Source organism: Rhinolophus ferrumequinum, chromosome 2, assembly GCF_004115265.2.
Source record: "Rhinolophus ferrumequinum isolate MPI-CBG mRhiFer1 chromosome 2, mRhiFer1_v1.p, whole genome shotgun sequence".
Taxonomy (NCBI): Eukaryota; Metazoa; Chordata; class Mammalia; order Chiroptera; family Rhinolophidae; genus Rhinolophus; species Rhinolophus ferrumequinum.
In genome coordinates this window covers 59833824-59856927 of record NC_046285.1, presented here as the reverse complement: position 1 = coordinate 59856927, position 23104 = coordinate 59833824, and the positions used below count along the sequence as shown (strand labels likewise).

Sequence of the window (23104 nt, the reverse complement as noted above, 5' to 3'; positions counted from 1 at the left end):
GAGATATGGTGTAAAATGAGAATTTAAACAGGGAATTTGGCCTGGTCTGGGAATCAGGAATCTTAGTCTCTTATCATCTGAAAATCATGTATCTAAAAACCAACAATGGGGCATTTCTTTTGCAAAGCACCACAACATACTGAAGGGCAGATTCAAGTTCCCCAAACTATTCAGTTTTAGTTTCATAGATTTTTACTCTTACTGTATTACCTAGACTTACTGTTTCAGGAATTATATCTTTTCCAATGATGTGCTTTGTTTGCCTTGAATCCACCACATGACATTAGAACCGTTATTCAGCTTTCTTTTTGTTAGCATTTGCCTAGAATGTTTTTATCCTTTTTAAACTGAATCCTTTTGTTTTAGGGGTCTTACACATAGCGTTTAACTAGGTTTTATTTTACAACCCAATCTGAGAGCCTTTTTTAAAAAAATCGGTGCGTTCACATTTGTTGGCATAACAAACACAATTGGTGTGGAGGCCTTAGAAGTGCCTCACTCTGATCTGCCTTCCAGAGAATCTTCTGCAAAGAGCCCAGCTGAGTTGATGTGCATCCAGCTGCCCCACATTCACACAGACGCCATGGCTCCCCAGGCTGCTCCTCACCAATGCCTGACCACTGTGGGGTACTGGTGCCAGGCCACATAGGCCATTCCTGTTTCATGTCAGATACCAAAAATGGGCAACTTTGGTTCAGGACTCCCCGTCAGCCTGGTGAAATAGTCTCAGGATAGTGCTGAAGCTCGTCCTCCCCACTCCTTCCTTTACCATCTCCTTCCTCAGGAGTAAGATCTGCATCATGGTGGGAAGTCTCTTTCTGCGAACACCTACGCCCGTCTCCTTTATCCTTCACATACGTCTCCTCCTATAGATCCCTTGTGTGTCTAATCCCATTTTGGTGTCTGCTTCCTGGAGGACGCAAACTGACACAACTGAATTTAATACGGTAATGCTGTGGTTTCTCATTTTAGTGCTTTCTTGGTCTGCTATCTTTTGCTATATGGATTGCTCTGTCTCTCTTTGTTGTTTTCATTTATGTATTCTTTCTCCTACTGGGACGTTTATAGCCTGCTTTGATTCTTCTGGTGTTTACCTTTATAATGCTATATGAAATACTTAAATCTCATTTTCATGGGATGTAATAAATGTGTGGACTGTAGGCCTCAAGTAGACTACAGGCAGAACTGCTCCAGACTTAGGTATATCTATTCAGACTTAATTACCCACCAATGTGAACCCCTACCAAGGATTTGGGGCATCAGGAAACTATCTCAGACTGTTGTGGAGCATATTGCTGATTTCTGCCAAGTGTCCTGTTACGGACCTTTGTCAGAACAGTTCTCTTTCCTTACTCTGCTCTAGCTCTTGCTTTAGTAACTTAAGGCACCAATTGTCCTATTATACGTGGCAAGGACATTAGTACACTCAATACTTGTCCCCACTGACCTGACTTCTACCTCCTCAATTTTATTAGTTATAAATTTTTTTTCAGTTCATCTGGTAAGTCCTTTTTTTTTCTTCTTAGTTTAAAAATAAATATATTTTTTAAAGCCTCTGTATTGGTATATCAATGACAGAGAGTTTCTGTTCTATTTACTGTCTCGGTTCTATCTCCTCATTCCCTACCGAGATGAGAAAATTAAGACACTTGTCTCCTTCACACATATACACACATTCACACAAACATACACTTTTTGTTCCCATTGTCAAAATACAGTCAATCCTCATGATTTGTGGGTTTCATATTTGTGAATTCATCTACGTGTTAAAATTTATTTGTAACCCCTAAAATCAATACCTGAGGTGATTTTGTGGTCATTTGCGGACATGCACAGTGTGACGGAAAAAAATTTTGAGTTGCCCCACATACCCACTCTCAGCTGAGGTCAAACATTACAACACTCTGCCTTCTTGTTTCAGCTGTCACAACAAACGTATTTTTCACTGTCTATTTACTGCCATGCTTTTTGCTTCTTCTGCATTTACTTGGCAGTTTCACTGTTTAAAACGGCCCCCATGTGTGTAGGTCGTCCTTACTGTCTGGTGTTCCTAAACTCAAGAAGGCTGTGATTAACTTATAGAGAAAAATCCATGTGTTAGATGAGCTTTGCTCAGGCATGAGTTACAGTGCTGTTGGCCATGTCAATGAACACATGTTAAATAAGGTATCTTTAAACATTGAATAAGATTATGTGTCGATCAGTCAACAAAAATGTAACCAGCGGCTCTCAGCACTTCCTAACCCTGTATTTCCCCTGGGATCAATGGTACAGTGTTTGCTATTCCAGTGTTTACAGTGACTGTATAGAACATTACCATAAATAATGAGAATTGGCTGCCTATATAATAAAAGTCATCTTCTGGATCCATATTTCCCCAGTTATGCGGTTTAGTTCTATAATGTATACAATCATTGCTTACAGTGAGTTTTTCTCCTACGCTTCTCCATTCACCCATCGGTGAAAGGCTCTTGCTGTCTTTTCAAGAAGGTCTAACAATGAATAATATATTTTCTAAGTTCACTCATATTAAATGAATTCCTTGACTAAATGATGACCTGGCTTTGAACAATATTCTTTCCCCCAGGATTTATAGATGTTATTCTACTTTCTTCTTGTATTGAATTCCACTTCAGAGAATTTCTTTTCCTTAAATGTTACTTGGTTGTTTTTTTGTTTTGTTTTGTTTTTGGTATCATATACCTGAAGCATTCTTTCCTTATTCTGAAATAACTTCCCCCCGCTAGCATAGAAGCTCCAAGATAACTGATCTATTTGTCTGTTTATCTTCTGTTGTATTCCAAGTACCAAGAAAAGGGCCTGGCTCAGACTTGGCATCAATACATGTTCTCCAGATAAATATCAACCTGTTAACACCTTATTCAGCTATTCAGAATGATCCATATGAATACTACAAAGAGTGTATGATGTAATGTTTATAAAATAAATGGAGTGTGAAATGGCACATGTATTATGGCAAACTATGTAAAAATATGTCTGCAGGTGACACGGTCTGGAAGGTAACATACAAATAAAAATGGGTCATGCATTCCATTTCTAATGTTCTTCGTTTAAAACTGCCTAAGATTATTAACCTTTATTTTCTCAGAATTAATAACATTTTATGAAGGAAACATTAAATTTATCCTATTTGGGGCCACGTTCCAAACTAATTCAAGGTCCTTGAAGGCAGATATTGAGTTGTTTTTTTGTCCAGTCTTGTGTTCCCAGCACCTTGTATAGAAACTTGTGTTCTTGTTGGATCCTAAATTCTCAGGCAATTTGGAGAGCATGCAAGTGCTAGATATTTGTGAATAACAAATTGGTTAAATTGCTTCACCCTCATAAATATAGTTTTTAAGTTCCATTTTATGTTGGTATTTCTAAAATGATTAATTATTTGTATGCCTTCAGAAAGCAAACTTCTTTTTGGTTATTTGTTTTGTTTTGTATTGTTACAAAGTCAAGTTTGCTCAGAGGTAGCATTAACAGAGCCAAACTGAATAACCACAGAACACGTTAAACTGGTTTCTAAAGCTTCACCGTTTCTATTAGAGTTTATATGAAACAAGAGAAACTTAACCTTTCCTTTTCAGACTACTTTGAAATTCAATTACTCTGAAATGCCATTTCCTGTTAACAAGTGGAAAATTACAATGGGATGTGTGATGTCTCCCATCCAATGAGGAATTCCTATGTAAAATAGGCCTGCTTATCATTTAGTGCCTTCCCTCTGTTACATTAAAAGAAACATATACAAGTAGGATGTCAGGGAAATTTGGCTATAACATCTTCAGAGATAACATATTTGTGCCCGAGATGTTTTGTTACAATCTAATGCATGATCACCCATGTACCAAATCTGGCCATGCCTATTTATGTACTGTCTATGGCTGCTTTCTTGCTATAGGGCAGAGTTGAGTGACCAATGGCCCACGAAGCTAAAAATATTTACTATCTGGCTTTTTACAGAAAAATGGCTAATATCTTTGTAGATGAAAAAGGGGCCACATACTAAACCTGACAAGCTCAGGGGAGACCAGCATGGCAGGGCCTACAAACTCAGAGACCTAAATTAACCACATAGGATGGTCTGAACATAAAAATTCCTAACTAAAAGCAGGACAAGGCAGGTAGTCATATCCTTGGCCTGTAGCTTCCTTGACAAAGGTCAATCTTTCCCTTAAGTGATCTTGTCTACTGTCTTTTTGCATCTCAGATAACATACCCTTGGAATGTCAGAAATCCCTTTTTCTGGACCCCTCATGGTACACCCACCACACCAGAGCTGGAGACCACAGAACCCCCTCATTGTTATCTTGTTCCCCAAATACCATCTCTATGTGCTGTTAATGTTAATTATTAACTATCCTGTGCACAACCAATGTAAAAGACGTATGTGTCTCTCTGATTTACTTCTCATCTAATCCCCAAGATTTCCCTGCTTTGCTTTCTCCCACCCCTTAATCTATCACCAGTAGATTTCATGTAACCCCCCCTTACGTCTTCTCCTTTGATTCTAATGTATAAAATAAGCTGCAAAATTTCCATTCTCTGGAATATTTTCTTAATCCACTGATATTTTGCTTCCTGGCAATTGTCATCAGTTTGGCTCAAATAAACCCATTAAAGTTCTCTACAGGTTTGGATATTTCTTATGTCAGCATCTTAAACAAAAATACAACACAATTTTGGAATGCGCATGGATTTTTGAGTCAGACCTAGGTCTGCGGTCCAACTCCGTTGCCTACTAGCTAAGTGACCTCTGGTAATTAATTACCTAACCTCTCTGGGCCTATTTCACATGTGTAAAATGATCACAATATTGCCAATCTGTTAGGCAGAGCTTACAGAGCCATACTGAGCCTGAGGCAAAAGAAAAGCACTATATATATATATTGATATATATAATATATATGTAACATATTTTATATATATAAAATTAAATATATATAAAATATATATATATATTTTCCTATATTTTCAACCAAGTGGCAAAGTTCATAAAAGCTCTATAATCAAAAAACATTAATATGACTATAGATATAATCCTTCCCATCACTCAATCCGTTGACTTTCCATTGTCAACTTCCCTAAACTATCCAGCAAGGAAACCAAGGTGGAACAGGCCCAGGGACAGCTGGCTGATTGGAAATAACTTTTCCTATTGTACAATAACACAGAGTTATAAAACAAACAATAGTCTATCTTTATTTAAATTTTGATATTTTGTTCATCAATGGACTTATTTGCATTGCTTATTCATCTTTTAAAAATATTGCATTAGAATATTATTTATGCATATAGTTTATTATGTTACATTATTAGAAGAATGCATTCTAATATGCCTTATTAATGCTATGCATATTACCATTTGCATTAAAATATTAAATCATAAATATAATTTATCTTGATTACTGAGTTTTGGTGTCCCTTGCCCCCTTAAATTTTGCATCTGGTGAGTGCTTCACTTGCCTCACCCTAATCTTAGCCATCCTATCAGAATTGTTCTGAGAATTAGGGATAATATCTATGAAATATCTAAAGCATTACCTGGTACACAGTAAATGCTGAAAAATTAGTAATTGTTCATGATGTTAATGATAAGTTGGGTTAATAGTATTGCTCTCATAGGGTTGTTATGACGACTGAATGAAATAATATAAGTAAATCACTTATCATGGGATTTGATATAAAGCAAGTGCTCAGTAAGCATTAATTTGTTTCCTTCCTTCATTTTGGAAGCGTTTTGTAAAAGAAAAACTGTATCTGCCCATATACAGGAGGTAGTGCTACACCGTGGCCTGAGAACTAAGTTTGGTTCTGGCTTTATCATTAACAAGGTGAAACAAATAACCAATTTGGTCCATCTTTTTTCTCATATTAAAATGAGAGCTTTGTCCCTCATTCCTTAGAGACTTAGCTAATCTCTAGCATTCCTTTTGGATACAAAATTCTAAGATCTGCAAGCTAGCTGAGTTGAAAGGACAAGAGGCATCTGTTCAGACAAACTTCCAGGGCAGTTTTAGACTGCGGTTGCAGTCTAAAAAAATAAATGTAGCAAGAATTTAAAATTTCTTTCAATTTCAATTAAAAAGACCTGAAAATAACCATACTTTAGCTTGTAATTAGAATGTTGGTCAGATAGGTGTTTTGTCACCTTTATTTCAAGCAGGGTATTTTTTTTGGGGGGAGGGGGGGTTGCTAACTAAATATCCTTTAGTTAACAAACATGGTTCCACATGCTGCCATAAGGGTAAATCTTGAAAACAGTTTGATAAGTGAAAGAAACCAGTCACAAAAAAACACATATTCTGTGATTCCATTCATATGAAATGTATGGAATAGTTAATCTATAGAGACAGAAAGCAAATTAGTGGTTGCATAGGGCTGGGGTGTTGGGGAGAGTGGGAGATTGGGGTGTGATAGCTAAATGGCACTGGGTTCCTTTTTGAGGTCATAAAAATGTTCTGAAATTGACTGGTGATAGTTACACATACCTGTGAATATACTAAAAACCATTGAATTGCATATTTTAAATGGGTGAATTGCATGGTATATGAATTATCTCTCAATAAAACTTAAAAAAAAATAATTCCTATAATTTCACACATTCATGGAAAGACCAGAGTGAAAAGATGAAAGTGTTTTGGAGGTGATTGGGCAGAAGTTTTACTATTTCTGCACATATCAAAATAGTCTCCCAGTTTTTCAATTTGTTTCCTTTCCCCTTGGAGACTGAGGTTGATGGACCTCCATTTTTTACCACTAACGGTTGAATAAAGCTCTCCACCTTGGTTGGTCTGTTGGGAGTGGTGGTGTGTTTATATTTATTCCTGTGCAAAATAAACTAAACCTCTTATTCTCAGGCTTAGGGACTAAATAGAGTGGTTATTTTGTTTTCTCTTTGCCACAGAAAATTGGGTTGGATAGACAAAATGTCTTCTTGATTGCAAGGACATCTCTGCTTCTAAGTACTGGCTGTATTTCTCTAGACTACAACTGAGAAAAGAGACATTGGGTTCCTTAGATTGGCATATTTCATATGACTCCCAGTTGGATAGTCCCCGAGACAAGATGAAGCACTGACAACCTGCTCCCTTCCTGATGAAATTGCCAAGGGATCCTTTTGCTCTGTCTTCACAAGACACACTGCCCTGAACCTAAATAAAACTGCCTACACTGCGTCGGTATCACACTCAGTTTTGGCTTTTTAGTTTCTGCCTCCTTTTGGAGGAGCTGATATCATTTCCCACATTTCTGAATGGAGGAAAACTCTACAAAAAGAGGAAATTCCTCATTCACATCCAAAGAGATGTTCAGTAAAAAAAGACGATGGTGTTGTGTATAGAAATAACCCACTGATGAGCAACTGTGAGTATGCGTAAGAGGAAAGAAAATTCTGAAATTCTATGAGAGTCAAGAAGCCAAGGTAGGTTCACATTAAACTGCTCAATATGACTCAGTCAGTTTATTAAAAATGAAAATATCAGTTTCTCTCAGACCCATGGTTGGAGTGACATTTAGTTCACTAACCTCCAAACCCATGTGACAGCAGTGAAATTCCACCTAATTTAACCTTGATGCATGGTATCCAAGCAGGAAGTAAAACAGGCACGGTCCTGATTCACACTTCTTTTGTTTCAAGTTTTGGGTTCCAAGGCGTGCTCAAGCTATCATTTCCTCCCACCCCAAACATGTCGCAGATGTGTGTTAATACTTTAGAATGGAGGTCCACAGTCAGGTATACCGAATCATGCTGCCTGAAAATAGTTACGGGATTCAGACCAGGATGAAAAGATGCACTGTCAAGTGTTCTGCGTGCTGGGCGATGAATGCTACTCACTGTCTGGGACACAGCTCACTACATGTTAATTGATAAAGCCAGGATGTTTCCAGTACCCACCCTTGAGCACACTGTTACGCTTGCGTGAAAACACTGTTCAGAAGGAATTTCCAAAAGCCCCAGAAAAAATATCTCTTTAGCCCAGAAAGTTTGCCTTGGAGAATTTAGAAAATGAGTTGGACTTCTATTGTTAAGAGAAGTAGAAGGGGGATGTGACATGTTCCTGCCATGAAATTCTACTTATTTTAAGTATAAAACGTAACTCAGTGTATATTTTTATGCAGAGGACCACCTGATTTGGTATTAGAAATTTGTCCTGAGCTAGGCTGTGAAGCATTCACAACTGGCCGGGGCCAAAACTGGTGGAATATCTTATTGCACCCCACACACCTCCAACACCTCCAGGCAGAGACAGGCAATAACAATCTGGGCAAAATGCCCTCTTGGCTGGAAGGATATCTCTGCTTTTAACCACTGGCTTGTATTTCTTTAGGATACAACTTAGAAAACAAATCAGATGCCAGATTTCCTCACTCTCATCTCTTAATCATGTGCAAAATATGTACATTCACCCTCCACCCCCCTCACTCACCTTTGCCTCTGTGTTAGAGAAGGATGAGTCACATAGACACACGGAGTTATAAATCATCTGCAAGGATTTCCAATATCCTAGGAAATAATTCCCTCTGGTTTTGGCACTAAGCTATTTCCTCTAGGAAAATATCTACCTAGTTTTACACAAGTTGCCATAGGCCAAAATATTGATAGCACAGTAACTTTTTAAAAAATTATGACAACAGCATTAATTTAGAACTTGGACCACCTGCCCCTGAAAAACCTTGAGGGTTTGTTAAAATTCAGATTCCAGGATCTCACCCCAGAAACTCTGAGTCTGTCTGGGTCTCTGGGGGGAATCTCTGTATTTTTAACACATTTCCCAGGTGATTCTGGTACACACTAGAGTTTGCTTTGCCCACTGGTAAGATTATTGCAAACACTCCTGTCGTGATTTCACAATGGTTAGAACAACAAAATCAAAATCTCTGGATGTGAATAATCTGTATCTTTGAGATTTCTGAATCACATCCTAATAGTTGTTAATTTTTGGACTGTAAGCCAAAGAAGGCAAAAGCAAAAAGTCAATGTATCTGTGACAAATGCTTTCTATCAGATGTATATTATTCAACACCCTCCCCCATGAAAGTTCTAAGTTCACAGTTTTGCAGATACAGTGAAGTCTAGATTTAGTTTGCAGCTGTAATTATGTTATTTTTTTTCCCCTTCTAGCTACATAAGTTTAGTGTGATGTGTCTCTATCTGCTGATTCTATCAATCAGCATGGAGTCTTCTAGGATCATTTAAAACAAAATTTTATTAATGAGGTAACATTAAGTAAAAAGGCAGGCCACAAAAAAATTAAGTTCCAACTTTGTAAATAGAGACTGAAAGTAAGTAACTACAAATCATCATCAGGTGTTTGTTTTAGGGTTAGCCCTTTGTCCCCTTAAGCTATCACTAAATTTATGTTCATTTTTAAAATTAAAAAATGATAAACACATTTTTAAAGATGTTGACTTCTCAGTTAAAAGTATCATCCCTAGTAAAATTTTAACTCATTATTAAATCAACTTCAAAAGCATAAATTAAGAAAAATGTATTTATAAGCCTGAAATCCTAATACAACTATTTTATTTCCCTTCTAAACTTTATTTACAGGCAGCATACATGATTTTTAAGATAGTTCAAATTTTAGTTTATCTACAAATTTGAATTCTGCTTTTTCTACTTTGCATTATTTTATAAATTTGTTTGCACATTTCTGCACAGCTCCAGAATTATTTTAAATGCTACATTTTTTAGAAAGTTGACATATCATACTTTATCCATTCCTGTATTTAGGAACATTTATTTCTGTTGTATGTATTTTCAAGTTATTATAAATAAGAGAATCATCTTTGTATATGAGATTTTCTTTTTTTTTTAAAGTTATTTCTTTAGAATAAATTCCCAGCAATGGTTTTACTACTTCAAAAGGCATAAACATTTTTACAGGCCCTAATACATAACATAGTTTCCTTCAAAAAACTATATCAATCTTCATTACCATAAGGTATGTGAAAAAGAACTGTATTTATTCCTATAAAGATTGAGAGGTGTTTTTTTTTTTTTTAAAGCCTTTCACTTTATTTTTGTTACTGCTTTAATTTTTGTTTCTTCATTATGATTAATAATTTTTAAGCTATCAATATGCCAGGCACCATTCTAAGAGGTTTTCATATATAACAATCATTTTTTCTGTAAGAATAAAATAAATAAACACTTGATGCATGAAAGCTATAAATATTACCCTCTATATGTTAGACATAATAAAATAAAACTTAAAATTTCCAGAAAATAAATCATCTTATTTCATAGAGGTGGAAAGGCACAGAAAGTTTGACTATGAAGTAAAAGAACTCTAGTCTAGATATTCCAGCACATCCAATTTTTGTACCTCAGAATAACAAGTTAATTCAAAGGATAAGAGTTTTTTATTACTGAGAAAAAAATAATTTTTTTTCAGAATGAGTTCATTTAATCCATATCTTCTTTCTTAAAAATGACTAGATGAAACTTTACTTAAAAGTCCATTAACTGGGATGATGAAATGCAAAAGGACAGTAATTCTAATCATGTTTTTTAAATAATTAAGGAAACCATTCAGTAAATAACCTACCTGATCTCACCAAGCACATCAAACTGATGAAGACGTATATTCGCAGCATGTGGAAACTGGAGCATGTGTCACATTCACAAGAAGAATGATTCCCTTAGCAGAGCCTTAGTTTCCACCGTGTGCTTTGCTCAGAGAGAGCTCAGATGACTAATCCAGAGGTGTGGTGACAGCAGGAAGTTCCTGAGGGACTGTAGGCAGTTCCCAGCCCTTTCAGGATATTTGACTTCTCCTTTTTTTGATAAGAGGTCACGTACCTTTCTGTCTTGCACAATTTTATGCATATCTTAATATTATAATACATATTTGCAGAATGATGTATTCAAAATAGTTTCATTCTTGTGGGCGGTTTATTAGTCCTTTGGCTTGGTGTGTTGAGATCAAGTGTGATTTGAGAACTTTTCCTCTCCAGTTAGTGTTCTGGTTGCCCTTGTACACAAAATTACTTTTTATATTAATTCACACAGCCATTCCTTATAGGGCAGTCTTTACATTTTGAGGACGTTTCATTAAGTCCGACTATATACCCACGTTTGCCAAAATACGTTTCATATTAAAGGAAGCGTTTTTATGGTATTAAATATCTTTATTTTTATTTCTTCTTATCCAGAGTTCCCATCTAGCTATTAGTTCTTCTTTTTTTAAGGACAAGTAAATGCAAAGACTTTAAATAAAGAACTATGCCATAATCCATCCACCTCTGTGTTGGAAGTAACAAAACTGTGCCCCACCGCTACAAGGTAATTTAATTCCTTTTCTAATAGAAGTGCTTGCAACATTTACTCAGACTTCAGGTGGTCTGGAGCTTAAAAATAAATTAATAAATAAAGACACAAGCAATCTAAGAATACATTTTCATCCAAAGCATCAGGCAAAAGCTACTTTCTAGTCAGTTAGCGTTGTCTATCTGAACTGTGAGTTTATGGAGTAAGAGCATCTCTGATATAAATGTATCAGTTCTCAGCACCCCCATTTGCAGGGAATTCCTTGTAGGAAGTAGATTCTAGCAATGCTTCCCCAGGAATCAGTACATCAGAATCACCTGGGGGGCTTTACAAAGTCTTGTGTATGTATTTCTGTGTCACACCTCAGACTTAATAAATGCTAAGAGTTCTTAGCACAGGTCCACTAACCTGGTTTCAAATCCCATGTCTTCCACTCACCAGTTGTGTGGCCTTAAGGAAAATATTTAAATTACTTAAGTCTTAATGTTCTCATCTGTAAAACGGAGATATAACACCACACATGTCACAGGGTTGTTACATGGATTAAATGAGATATTATAGCTAAAGTTTTTAGCACTGTGCCTACTGCCATGATAAGTGCACTCACCACTTGGTAACAATTGTTACCTAACCGGTCACACAATCTGTACCTTTCCGTCCCCACAGAAGGTGGCTGCACAATGCTGAGAAGAGAGATCAAGTGGAGCATATCTGTAGGATTTCAGGAATGGAGGGCCCCTTACAGCAGTGATATTTCAGGTGAATGACTAGTCACACTATTTTTGTGTTTTGTCTCCTGCTTGGAGAAGTAAATTAGAGAAACGTAAATGGGAAAACCAAACAGATGACCTGCTAGCTTTTTTACTTTTCCATTTGCAGAAAGCTTTACTAATTTGAAAACAACCGCCCTCTGGAACAAATGGAGAATTGTTTCACATTCTGTTAGGAAACAGTTATGGAATGCTTTGCTCCCTGTTGGATCCATGTATTTGCCTGATAAATATTTGTTGAGCGTCTATCAGTGTTAGTACCACGCCAAGTATTTATCTAGACAGAGCCAATGTACATTTTCCTGGAAACCAGCCAATTATAGGAATAAAAATCATTTCCGTGAGGAGGCTTTGTGTTACTATTAACGCTTTTCCCGCTGGTGGGCACAAAAGTTCCCCCAACTTCCTAGCTGTATGTTCCCTTCTACTTCCAGCATTCAAAACGGCACAAGAATCAGTGGGAGGACCCATTCCCTCTTTTTCAAGTTAATGAGAAATATAAAATATAAAAAACCCAAAGCATTCCAAAGAATGGGGGAAAAGGAAAAGAAGGGAGGACAGACTAGAGAATGGCTGTGACTATAAGAGATAGCCCAAGAAATCTTTGAGAGGTGGGTTAGTTCTGTCTCTTGATTGTGGTGGTGATTATAGGAATCCACACGTGTGATAAGATTGCGTAGACACACACACACAAACACATACACACACGAGCATGTAAAACTGGTAAAATCTAAATAAGGTCTGTGGATTGTACTAACATCAATTTTCTGGTTTTGATAGTGCATTCTAGTTATGTAAGATGGTATTAGGTTGGTGCAAAAGTAATTGCAGTTTAAAAGTAATTGCAGTTAAAAAAAAAAAATTGCAAAAACCGCAATTACTTTTGCACCAACCTAATACAAAGGGGGGCGGGATTAAGGGTACATGGGACATCCCTGTACTATTTTTGCAACTTCCTGTGAACCCCTATTTATTTACAAGTAAAAGTTTTTTAAAATTCCAAAAGATGGGCCAACTCATAACCATTTGAATGTCAACATTTAGTCAAAGGTATTCTGAGGAAAACCATTTCCTCATTTCTCATCAGATAGTCAAAAGTGAATAATGGTCAATTTTCTCAATACTATGACCCTGATAAATGATCACAGCTCAAGAATATCACAATTTTCCTCATTTCCACTCTTGCATTGTGTACTGGTTTTTTGTTTTTGTTTTTGTTTCTAAACCTAGGAATCACTTGCTACAAAGCGCAGGGTAGAAACAAATGGGCAAGTTTCCAAATGCATGGACAGGAAAAACAGGTATGGAAGTATAATGAAACTGAGGGGAGGTGGCTTTATAACTCTCATTGACTTCAACAGTTAGGAAAGATGACCTAGGAGGTCTGACAATTAAGTTTGTGAACTTGCTACCGTGTGCTTACATTGGTGGCACTGTGCAAAACAGTTCAGTAAGGTTTCATAATTTTGGGACTCGTATATCAGTGTTTCACAACTGTGTTCATGTTGATGTGTGGCGGTGTCTTGCTGAAGTGGCATTCATTATTGTTGTTGCGTGTTTTTTGTGCTGTTGCGAGAATGTCTGAGCTTGAATTAGAGCAATGAAGAAACATTCAATTTCTTGTTAAACCTGGCAAGAGTGGAACTGAAATCAGGGATGTGTTAGTCCAAGTTTATGGAGATAATGCCATGAAGAAAACAGCATTGCACAAACGGATGAAACATTTTTCTGAGGGGAGAAAACGTGTCACCGATGAAGAGAGGTCAGGGCAGCCAGTAACGAGCAGAACTGATGAAAACATTGCAAAAATTCGCTGAATTGTGCGTCAAAATTGTCGGCTGGCTGTGAAGAGCATAGCAGACCAAGTAAACTTTGATAGAGAAACAGTCAGGAAAATCTTAACTGAAAATCTTGGCATGAGAAAGGTGTTTGCAAAAATGATCCTGAAGGAGCTCACCAATGAACAAGAGCAAAGGAGAGTCAAAGTTTGCCAAGATCTTTTGGAGAGGCAAGAGGATGTTTTGGGCTGTGTTATCACTGTTGATGAAACATGGGTGTACCGATACATGAAACAAAACGTCAAAGTGCACAATGGAAGTCAGCCAATTCTCCAAGTTCAAGAAAGTTCCGTCAATCCAAATCAAGAGTCAAAATGATGTGGCTAAGTTTTTTTGATATCAGAGGGATTATTCATTAGGAATTTGTTAACCAAACTATTATTAGGATAACAGTTAACCAAATTTAATATTTGGAAGTGTTGAAAAGGCTGCATGAAAAAGTTAGATGAAAACGACCTGAACTTTTCGCCAACAATTCATGGCTCTTGCATCACGACAATGCACCAGCTCACACGGCACTGTCTGTGAAGGAGTTTTTAGCCAGTAAACAAATAGCTATATTGGAACACCCTCCCTACTCACCTGATCTGGCCCCCAGTGACTTCTTTCTTTACCCGAAGATAAAGAAAATTTGAAAAGAAAACATTTTGATGACATTGAGGACATCAAGGGTACTACGATGACAGCTCTGATGGCCATTCCACAAACAAGAGTTCCAAAACTGCTTTGAAAGGTGGACAAGGTGCTGGTGTCGGTGCATAGCTTCCCAAAAGAAAAGTACTTCAAAGGTGACCATAGTGATATTCAGCAATGAGGTATATAGCACTTTTTCTAGGATGAGTTTGCAAACTTAATTGTCAGACCATGATGTCCCTTCCCTCCCAGGTGTAGGGCTCCAAGCTGGTATATGATTCACTATAACATCCTTTTGTCTTCTTATCCACATCAGTGACCCTGCCACCTCTCACTGTGGTCCAGATTTGGAAAGATAAGTCTGTTTCCTTGACTCATATTTCACACGGAGATCAGGGTAACTTTCCTCAAATCCATATACTTGTTTTATTTCTTCATTCTGTCATTTATTGAACATTCTTCAGCTTCCGTTTTAAAAAATAATAAGGACAAAATAGGAGATGGCTCCTTCCCTCAAGGACACAGACACATTAATGATAACAACAATAACACTGACATTGAGATATGGATACACATTCTGTAGGAGAACTGAGAAGGAAGCAGGAAGATGCTGGCATTCCCAGAGAGAGAAGCCATTGAAAAAGCTTTACATAGGAGGTGACGAAAGACTAAGAAAGAGTTTTCAAGGTGAAGGTAGAGGAAAAGCATTCTAGGCAGAAGGAACAAACTTGGTGGCATAAAAAAAGTGTGAATTGAGAGTTTGGTGTGTATGAATGGGGAAATAATAAAGTAATTTGAAAACAGGCTGTAAAGAACTTTGTACGTCACGCTTAGGATATTGGATTTTATCTTTAAGGCAGTGGGAACTTAGCTTTTCTCTTGTTCACTTATTTATATGTTAATATATTACTATTATATAATAATATAGATAAATATAATAAATGATATATAATATAATATGCAACAAATAATATAAACATATATAAGATAACATACTTATGTAAATTTTTTAACATTATTATATGAATAATTTTTTTAGGTATTTTTTTACAAAACAAGAAGGAAAACATCTGCACACCACTTTTTGGGCCTAGGAAGTATTTTTCATGGAATAGAGCTACTTTGTTTCATGAACCATAACTTCCTTACAAACATTGTATCAAACAAAATCAAGGGAAGTCCAGTGCTTTCAGTAAAGGTTTTCAAGGGTGCTGCACAGAACATTTCAAGGAGAGATTACTCTATCAAGGCCTGTATGCACACTGGCAAGAGAGAAGCAAAGTGCTTTTACTTACTAAAAGTTCTAAAAATAAAATCAATAAAAATTTCAGGGCAATGTCCAATATTTAATGTCCATCGGTAAGGCGTATTTTAGATTTATTTGGATCTTAAGTTAGTGTTTCAAAATGTTGTTATTAGAATGGAATTTGTTTTTACTTTTACTTAGTTGGTTTCCTAAGCCTTGGTCAGGAGAATTCTGCACCTTCGTCAGACAACCCTTTCCTGGAGCATGCACACAGAGTTGTCTGTGCGAGGAGCAAATCTATGGACAAATCCACCCCTATAATTTGGAAGGTCTATTGTTGTGACTTCTGCCTTGGGCTCCCATTTGGAAACATCGTGAACCACTTGAGGGTGAAGGGGACCAAAAGTTTTCCCTTTTGGGATATTGAGTTTTAATCTGCTTATTAAGAAATGACTCAGAAAATAAAAAAAAAAGAAATGACTCAGAAAGAAACTTTGACCCTCCATCTTCTCCTGCCTAAGAGATTCAGAGGGAAAGACCCACTCCAGTAAGGAAGTCATAGGATGTTCCCCTTAGCAGCCTAATTTAAATTGAGTGTGGTGGATGGGAAGGTGTAAAACAGGGGCTGTTTACTAGATTATCCCATCTCATTGTTTCTGGATTGCCTAGCAAACATTTACCTGCCTTGTATGTTCCACTCTTCCTCAACTACCTGTGACTCATGCATTCGCACTTTTGAAATCTCAGACGCTACTCACTCTTTTTATCCTTTGTCCAAAATGACATATATACCTAATCTCACCTCACTGTCTTTGGAATTTGAATGTTTCTGTGAATTCCCCATGTACGTGTATTAAAAATTTAATTTTCTTCTGTTAATCTGTCTCTGGTTATTTGATTATTAGCCCAGCTAGAAAAATTTAGAAAGTGGGAGGGAAGTATTATTTTTTCAACCCCTACAAGGGGTTCCTGCTGTCTAAATCAGCAGGGTCTTTCTCATCTGGTGGCATCCTTCTCTTCTGGTTGCACCTCTGTGTTGGCTGGTCACCAAGATAACTGCCTCTCTCTTTTCATAGTACTCCCTAGGGCTATCCAAAGTAAATTTTAGGGTCGCCCCATATTTAAGTCAGACCACTCCCCAAACCTTCTAGAATTTGGTGGAAATCACCCCAGTCAATTTTAGTGATTCAGTAACAGAAACCAGAAATTTAATTTATAAATTTACTTTTCTTACTGAATAAGAACAACAATATAAATTTGCCTTCCTTAACAACAACAAAAGGCAACAAAACAACAACAACAACAAAAAGGATGAAAAAAGAGAGATCACTCTGAAAATAGCACAGAAGAGGGACTGGGTAGAAAAGGAGGTAACTATTGCAATGGTGTGGGAAATAACCAGGCCCTGAATGATAGCATTCCTTTGGCTTTGGAGAAGGGAAGGAAGGGAGCAGGTCTGTGGGAAATGTAGGATGCAGAACCGGCAAGTTAAATGATTTATTAGATATGAGAAGTAAGGAGGGGGAAGGAAACATGAAGAATTTAGCTATGCTGGGCCTTCACATATGTAAACACATTTCATCAGCCCATAAATCTGAGAGGCAGGTTTGATTAACTCTATTTTACAGATTAGGAAACTAGTTTAGGTAGGGTCTGGTGCTATTATTTCTCCTCACGAGGCAGGCCAAGCCACTTGTAGTCAATGTGAGCATATTTTATAATAAAATCTAGGACAAGAAAAACTGCACTTGCTTTTGGATAATAAGGCCAAGGTTATTATTAGATTGAATAAGATCAAAATTATGTTATTAGGAGGACACATTTTTCTTGAGTAGCAAAGAAGTTGGTCTCCAGAAGAAAACGAATCTTCAGGGTGGTGAATGATGTTAGATTTTAGGTATGTTAAGATGAAACCAAGAACATCTCACTTGTGGCCTCCTTCCCACTTCCATCAAATGGCTCGGAACTCTATTCAGGGGTCAGCCAAAACAAAGTTGAAAGGAAATCTTTTAACACTCTGAGGAAAATGGTAAAGTGAAAACTTGTAAGACTAAAGAATGGATTGGAGAACTGGGTCTTCATTGTTCTGTGGAGGGGAGGTACCAGTTAGAGGAAGAGGGGCTGGGCCTTGGAAAGGCTTGAAAGAGAGGATCTAACCTAGAAACAGACAGACGTCTTTTCAGAAAACTGGGGCAACCATTTAAGATACCTACTGAAAACTTAAGCGATGAGCTTGTGGCCCTGTGGTGGTACAAGGATGCAAGTTATCCAAACCAGGGGCAGAAATATCAATGTCCTTGTTACTTCATTTGGCTTTGGGATTCAACTCTGGCCCCCGGTGGGGTTTCTGGGTCCGGGAATGGCTGTGGCAGTGGTGGGGTTAAGGATAATCCCACTTTTTGACCAATGGATGGGCAGTGCCTGATGCCTCTACTGTGGATGACAGGGCAGCGAAGGCATCAATGGGCAGACAGGTCCCAGGCAGGAGCGACCGTAAGGCTGAGTCCCCTTCTTTTCTCCATTTCAGAGGTCAACTGGAGACAGTAGAACGACACAAAACGAGTGCAAGTATTCAGGGGGTGGGGGTGGCGGCTGACACACTCATGAGTTACTATTTGCTGATGAGGCCCAGGTATTTAGACTGAGGTCTGTAATTCCAAAGCCCTCCCACTTTTAATGGTGGGTGATTGACATGTCAGTATTGGGTATGTGCAGGTGCTATAGCTGAGGTAGGAAAAGAAAAAATGAAACATGTGGTGTCGTACTAGAGTACTTTGAGACTTGATGCTAATATTTCTTAAATCTCGGTGGTCAGAACCTGGGAGTTGATATTCTACAGCAGCTTATAGTTTTATGATTTATTTTTTGAATGGAGACTGCTTTTGTGTTTTGGGGACTCTTTTCCCAATACTTGAGTGATGTTCTTGGTTTGGCAAAAGCAAGGACCAGCTCTCATAATGGAGTGGACAGTTGGGACACAGCAGAATTGCTCTGCATAGTAATATCAATGTTAGTCTTAGATTAACAGAATCACCTGAAATGGGTTGGGTTAGAGGTGGAGGGGGATTCTTTTGTTGAGAAGAGTGTAGCGATGACCTGGGGTGGGGGAGCCAGGGAAGAGTCCTTTTGGGAAGCAATGGGCTATAGATGCTATACTTAAAATAGCCACTTCTAAATCTTATTTGAGGCTTTGCAATTCCCCTATTACAGTATTCCCAAACTTCCAGTAACATCCTGGTGTTGGCTGTGCTTTGGGGAATTAAGAGAGGGGCTATGTCCACATTTAGGATTTGTTTCCACCCTCTAGGAACTGCCTGCCCCCACACCCACGCCCGAAGCCAGAGTGGTGGTAGCCATAGGTGGGTAGCTGGTGGTTTTGGAGCTCTAGGGGATGGCTTGCAGCAGAATTCTGGAACATTGCTGTACTGGAGAGTGCCTATGTTGAAGTTTAAGCAAATCTGGAAGTCTGGCCTTAATTTAATCATAAGTAAGGATCAAGTGCAGTCAAGGACGGATTTGTGGGGCATGAAAATCTTTGAATATTCCCAGAATTGTTTGGGAGTGGGACGGGATTTTCTATCAGTAAGTAGGGTAGGACTTTTTCTGTTGTTGATAATTAACCAGAAATGTGACTTCTAGATACCAGAAATGTGATGAAGGTATCTGTGGCTTACTTGTACCTACTAGTCTCCCCCTGGGCTGGCAACACTCCCTGCCAGCCCACAGGGAGACTAGTAGGTAGTAGTGAGCCACAGGTACCTTTTCATTCTTAAGCTTCTGTAAAGCCATCCTGGAGTTCTGCCCTTCCCTTCCCTCAGCGTGTGGGTTTCTTTTCTCGGGCTCCTACTGCACTTTGTACACACCTTTATCACAGCAGCCAGTTATCTCGTAATTTGTCTCTGTCAGTAGATCTTAAGGGAGGGATTGGCGCTGGTTCTCAGATCCCGGTTCAAATTCCAGCTATGGCACTAGCTAGCTTAGTGACATTAATCAAATAACGTAATCGCTCTATGCCTCGATTTCCTTATTTATTAAAAATGGGACAAGACTCTCTCCATTGCTTGCGGTTGGGAGAAACGAAGGTGACAATGAATGTCAAGTGCAAGGCAGAAGCAAAATAAAGGGCTCCTCGTATAGTAAACATTTGTTAATTAACCTAACTTACTTTTATTTTGTGTACTTAAACATTTACTGTATTTCAGTCCCGGGGCGCTCCCTCCCAGGAGGAGAAGCTTCACGTGTAGCCTGTGGGCCTTGTCCCGCGGGCCGGCTCAGGATTGGGTCCGCCGAAAAGAAAACCCCGCCCACAGCCCTTTCGCTCTCGTCCAGGATTGGACCACTACCGTCCTGCCGGCATTCTGGTTGCTAGGTTCGGAAGTGGGGGGCGTGTTAAGTTGCGCGTGCGCAGGTTGAGGAGGAAGGTGCTTTCCGGTCGGGTAGGAGGAGGTGACGTCAAGAACGGTTGCTCGCGGGAGCCTCCGGTAGCCCTGGGGACGTTGTATCTGTGGGCCTTCGGATCGCGTCACAAGTCGGCGACTGAACCTTAGCTGTGGTGGCTGAGGCGGCGAAGGCGGCAGCGGCGGCGACAGCTCTGGGGTTTGTGTCTCGGGGTGTGTCGGCCGCCGCTGCTGCTTGGGCCTGGTATGTACAAATGGCTGGTTAGGATCCTCGGCACCATTTTCCGCTTCTGTGACCGGCCGGTGCCCCCTGCCCGGGCCCCCCTGAAGAGGCGGCGCTCGAACAGGTGAGAGGAGAGGGGGCTGAGTGCGGGCCTGTGTGCCCCCCTCCCCCACCCCGGGCTCGGCCGCGATGGCGCTGAGCCAGCCGGGCAGGCCCCGCTCGGCCGAAACGCGTCACTGGGCCGAGGCGGCAGGCGTGCGGGTCGCGGGTTGCCTGGTGACGTAGTCGCTTCCTCCACCCTGTGTGGATGCGGCTCTTCCTGATGGAAAGAGCTAGTTGCCTTCGGAGCGGCCGGTGATGGTTAGGATCTTGGATATTCTTGTCCGAGTCCACGCTGTTTCCTGTCATCGAATGGGTATCATTTGTTGCCGCTCTTAGATTGCAACCGAAAAATGTGTTTTGGCTCACTGTTTACAAAGCACCCTCCCAAGTGTCATCTGTGGGCAATGAGTGCAGTTGAGATTGATATCTTGCCCAAAGCCGTTTGACTGCAAGTACTGTTCCCTTAGCACCGAAACAGCAGCTGTCTTGTTCTGAAACAGCTGTCAAACTGTGTGTGTGTGTGTGTGTGTGTGTGTGTGTGTGTGTTGGGAGAGAGGGAGGGAGAGTGGTTCTGTGCTTTAGAATTAGGGTATGAGAAAAAAAATAGGCACCTAATTCTTTTAAAAACATCACTAGTCTGTACTCTAAAATTCGGTTAAAATTTGGGGCAAACTAAAAGCTCTTCTTACTTAGCATGTACCCATTGGCTTGTCCCATTTCATAGTGAATACCCCCTTGCCTAGAATTAATCTAGAGAATAAAATATCATACCAATTCTATACACCTCCCAACTTTTAGTGATCAAGTGTTAATTTCATTATTTTACTAAACCTCCCTATCAGGGAAAGGTGGGTGTTTGCAGTTTGAGAGAATAAGATAATTAATACACGGGTCTGAGAATGCAGGTCATTGATGAAATTGACTGTTGGCTAAATTCCATTATGTGTTCCCAAGAGGGTAAGGTTTCAACTTGTTCTTCCTTTCCACCTTTCTGTAGGGTTGATATAAGGATCATTTGAGAACATGTTGTAAAGTGCCTAGAATGATGCTTAATACTATATATGAGAAGGGTAGTTGTTTATTCTACCCTGAGGGCCTCCTGCAAAGGTTGGTGTATGATAGGCACTTGGTACATATTTACAGGCACTTGGTACATATTCACTGAATAAGGGAATGTTAATTTGTTCTGCCCTGTTCTCTTTTTGCTACAAATCCCTGCTAGTCAGGGAGACAGTAGTTTGGAGGTAAAAAAAATCCTGTTCTTTACCACACATCATTGATCTAAAAACAATGCTTCTCAGTGTGAGCCATTTTTCCAGTCAAAATGAAGCCAGGAGTTCTCGTTGGGATGTTCAAAATAATGAACTCAGTGGTATTCTCCTGGGATTTATTCTGTTCACTTTTTTTGGTAAATATCATCAGTTGTAATCATCTTTAGAAAGGTGATTAGTAGTGTACCATGACCCTTTAACATTGTAGAAGTATAGGTCCAATAACTTTCTGAATTTTTAAATTCTTTATTACCACTGTAACATAGTTTCCATGTGAAAAAAATGCAGTTAAATATAACAGCTTTTCTGGTTAACTGTTAAGGCTTCTTATACGCGTATATATGCATTTATATATATATATATTTTTTTTCTCTTTTTTTTAGCACTGTGTTTTCTACAGTGGACACTGATGAGATACCAGCCAAAAGACCAAGACTAGGTATTGAATATTAATTTTAAAAATTCATTTTTTTTAGTAGGAAAAGTATATGCCTGGAATAAAATTTAAAAGGTAAAAAGTATATGCAATGAAAAGTCTTTCCTGTCCATTTTCTGCTCAGTTATCTTTTCTGGAGGTAACCATTGTTACCAGGGAATTAAGTATCTTTTCAGATAGATAAGCCTATATGTAGAACATACATTTTAAAATTCTTAATCTTCCTATAAAGAAAAGGTGGTTTTTAAATTTGAGGAGAAGACATTGTAAAAACTACTTCAAACAGAGTCACCCAGTCAAACAGCTGAATGAACCAATCTAATATGTTGCCTCAGATTGTTTACTTCCCTATAATCTGAAGGGCTAGACATAGCTTGGTAGAAGAGAATCAAATTAGATTAACGGGAAAAGGAATACAATGGAATACTATAATAATATTCTTTCTCAGAAATGCATGTGAATTTAGATTTACCTCTAGATGTGGTCATTAAGAGTGAACAAATCTGTATTAAGATTTCATTTAAATCCAATGAGTACTTACTGAGTGTCCTTATTGCTAAGTAGTGTCTTAGGTTCTACAGGAAATAGAAAAATGAGTAAGACAAGATCTCTATATTATTAAAGACCTTATAATTATAGGGGTATATGATTATCTGGGGGGGATATAAGACAAGCACATAAATAATACCAATGTCAGTGAGGATATAAAAATGAAATAAGAAAAGTTGTAACAAAATACTGTCCAATTTTCAGCTGGTTAAGAGTTTCAGTGAATATTTGAAGGAGCTAGTATGTAAGACGGGTCTTGAAGGATGAATAGGATATCAACAGAGAACAATAGGAAGGAAAAACTTTCTAGGTAGAGGGAATAGTATTGGAAAATTATGCAATTCAGGAAATAATG

General features: G+C 38.5%; 2 protein-coding genes across 5 annotated transcripts in view; one reads left to right on the top strand and one right to left on the bottom strand.

The window, feature by feature from the left end:
* Positions 1–10739, bottom strand: part of LIPH (lipase H) — a 36330-nt gene extending 25591 nt beyond the window's left edge. For 2 of the 3 annotated variants that reach the window (XM_033129654.1, XM_033129662.1), the window contains exon 1: positions 10563–10739. In XM_033129654.1, coding sequence (XP_032985545.1) covers positions 10563–10611 — 49 coding nt within the window. In that variant the 5' untranslated portion in view covers positions 10612–10739. The remainder of the gene's footprint in view (positions 1–10562) is intronic. The other variant, XM_033129669.1, reaches the window with a different exon arrangement.
* Positions 10740–20201: 9462 nt separating this feature from the next.
* SENP2 (SUMO specific peptidase 2) overlaps positions 20202–23104 on the top strand; it is a 30544-nt gene continuing 27641 nt past the window's right edge. For both annotated transcript variants that reach the window (XM_033130792.1, XM_033130783.1), the window contains exons 1-2: positions 20202–20515; positions 22148–22203. In XM_033130792.1, the coding sequence (XP_032986683.1) occupies positions 20415–20515; positions 22148–22203 (157 nt within the window). In that variant the 5' untranslated portion in view covers positions 20202–20414. The remainder of the gene's footprint in view (positions 20516–22147; positions 22204–23104) is intronic.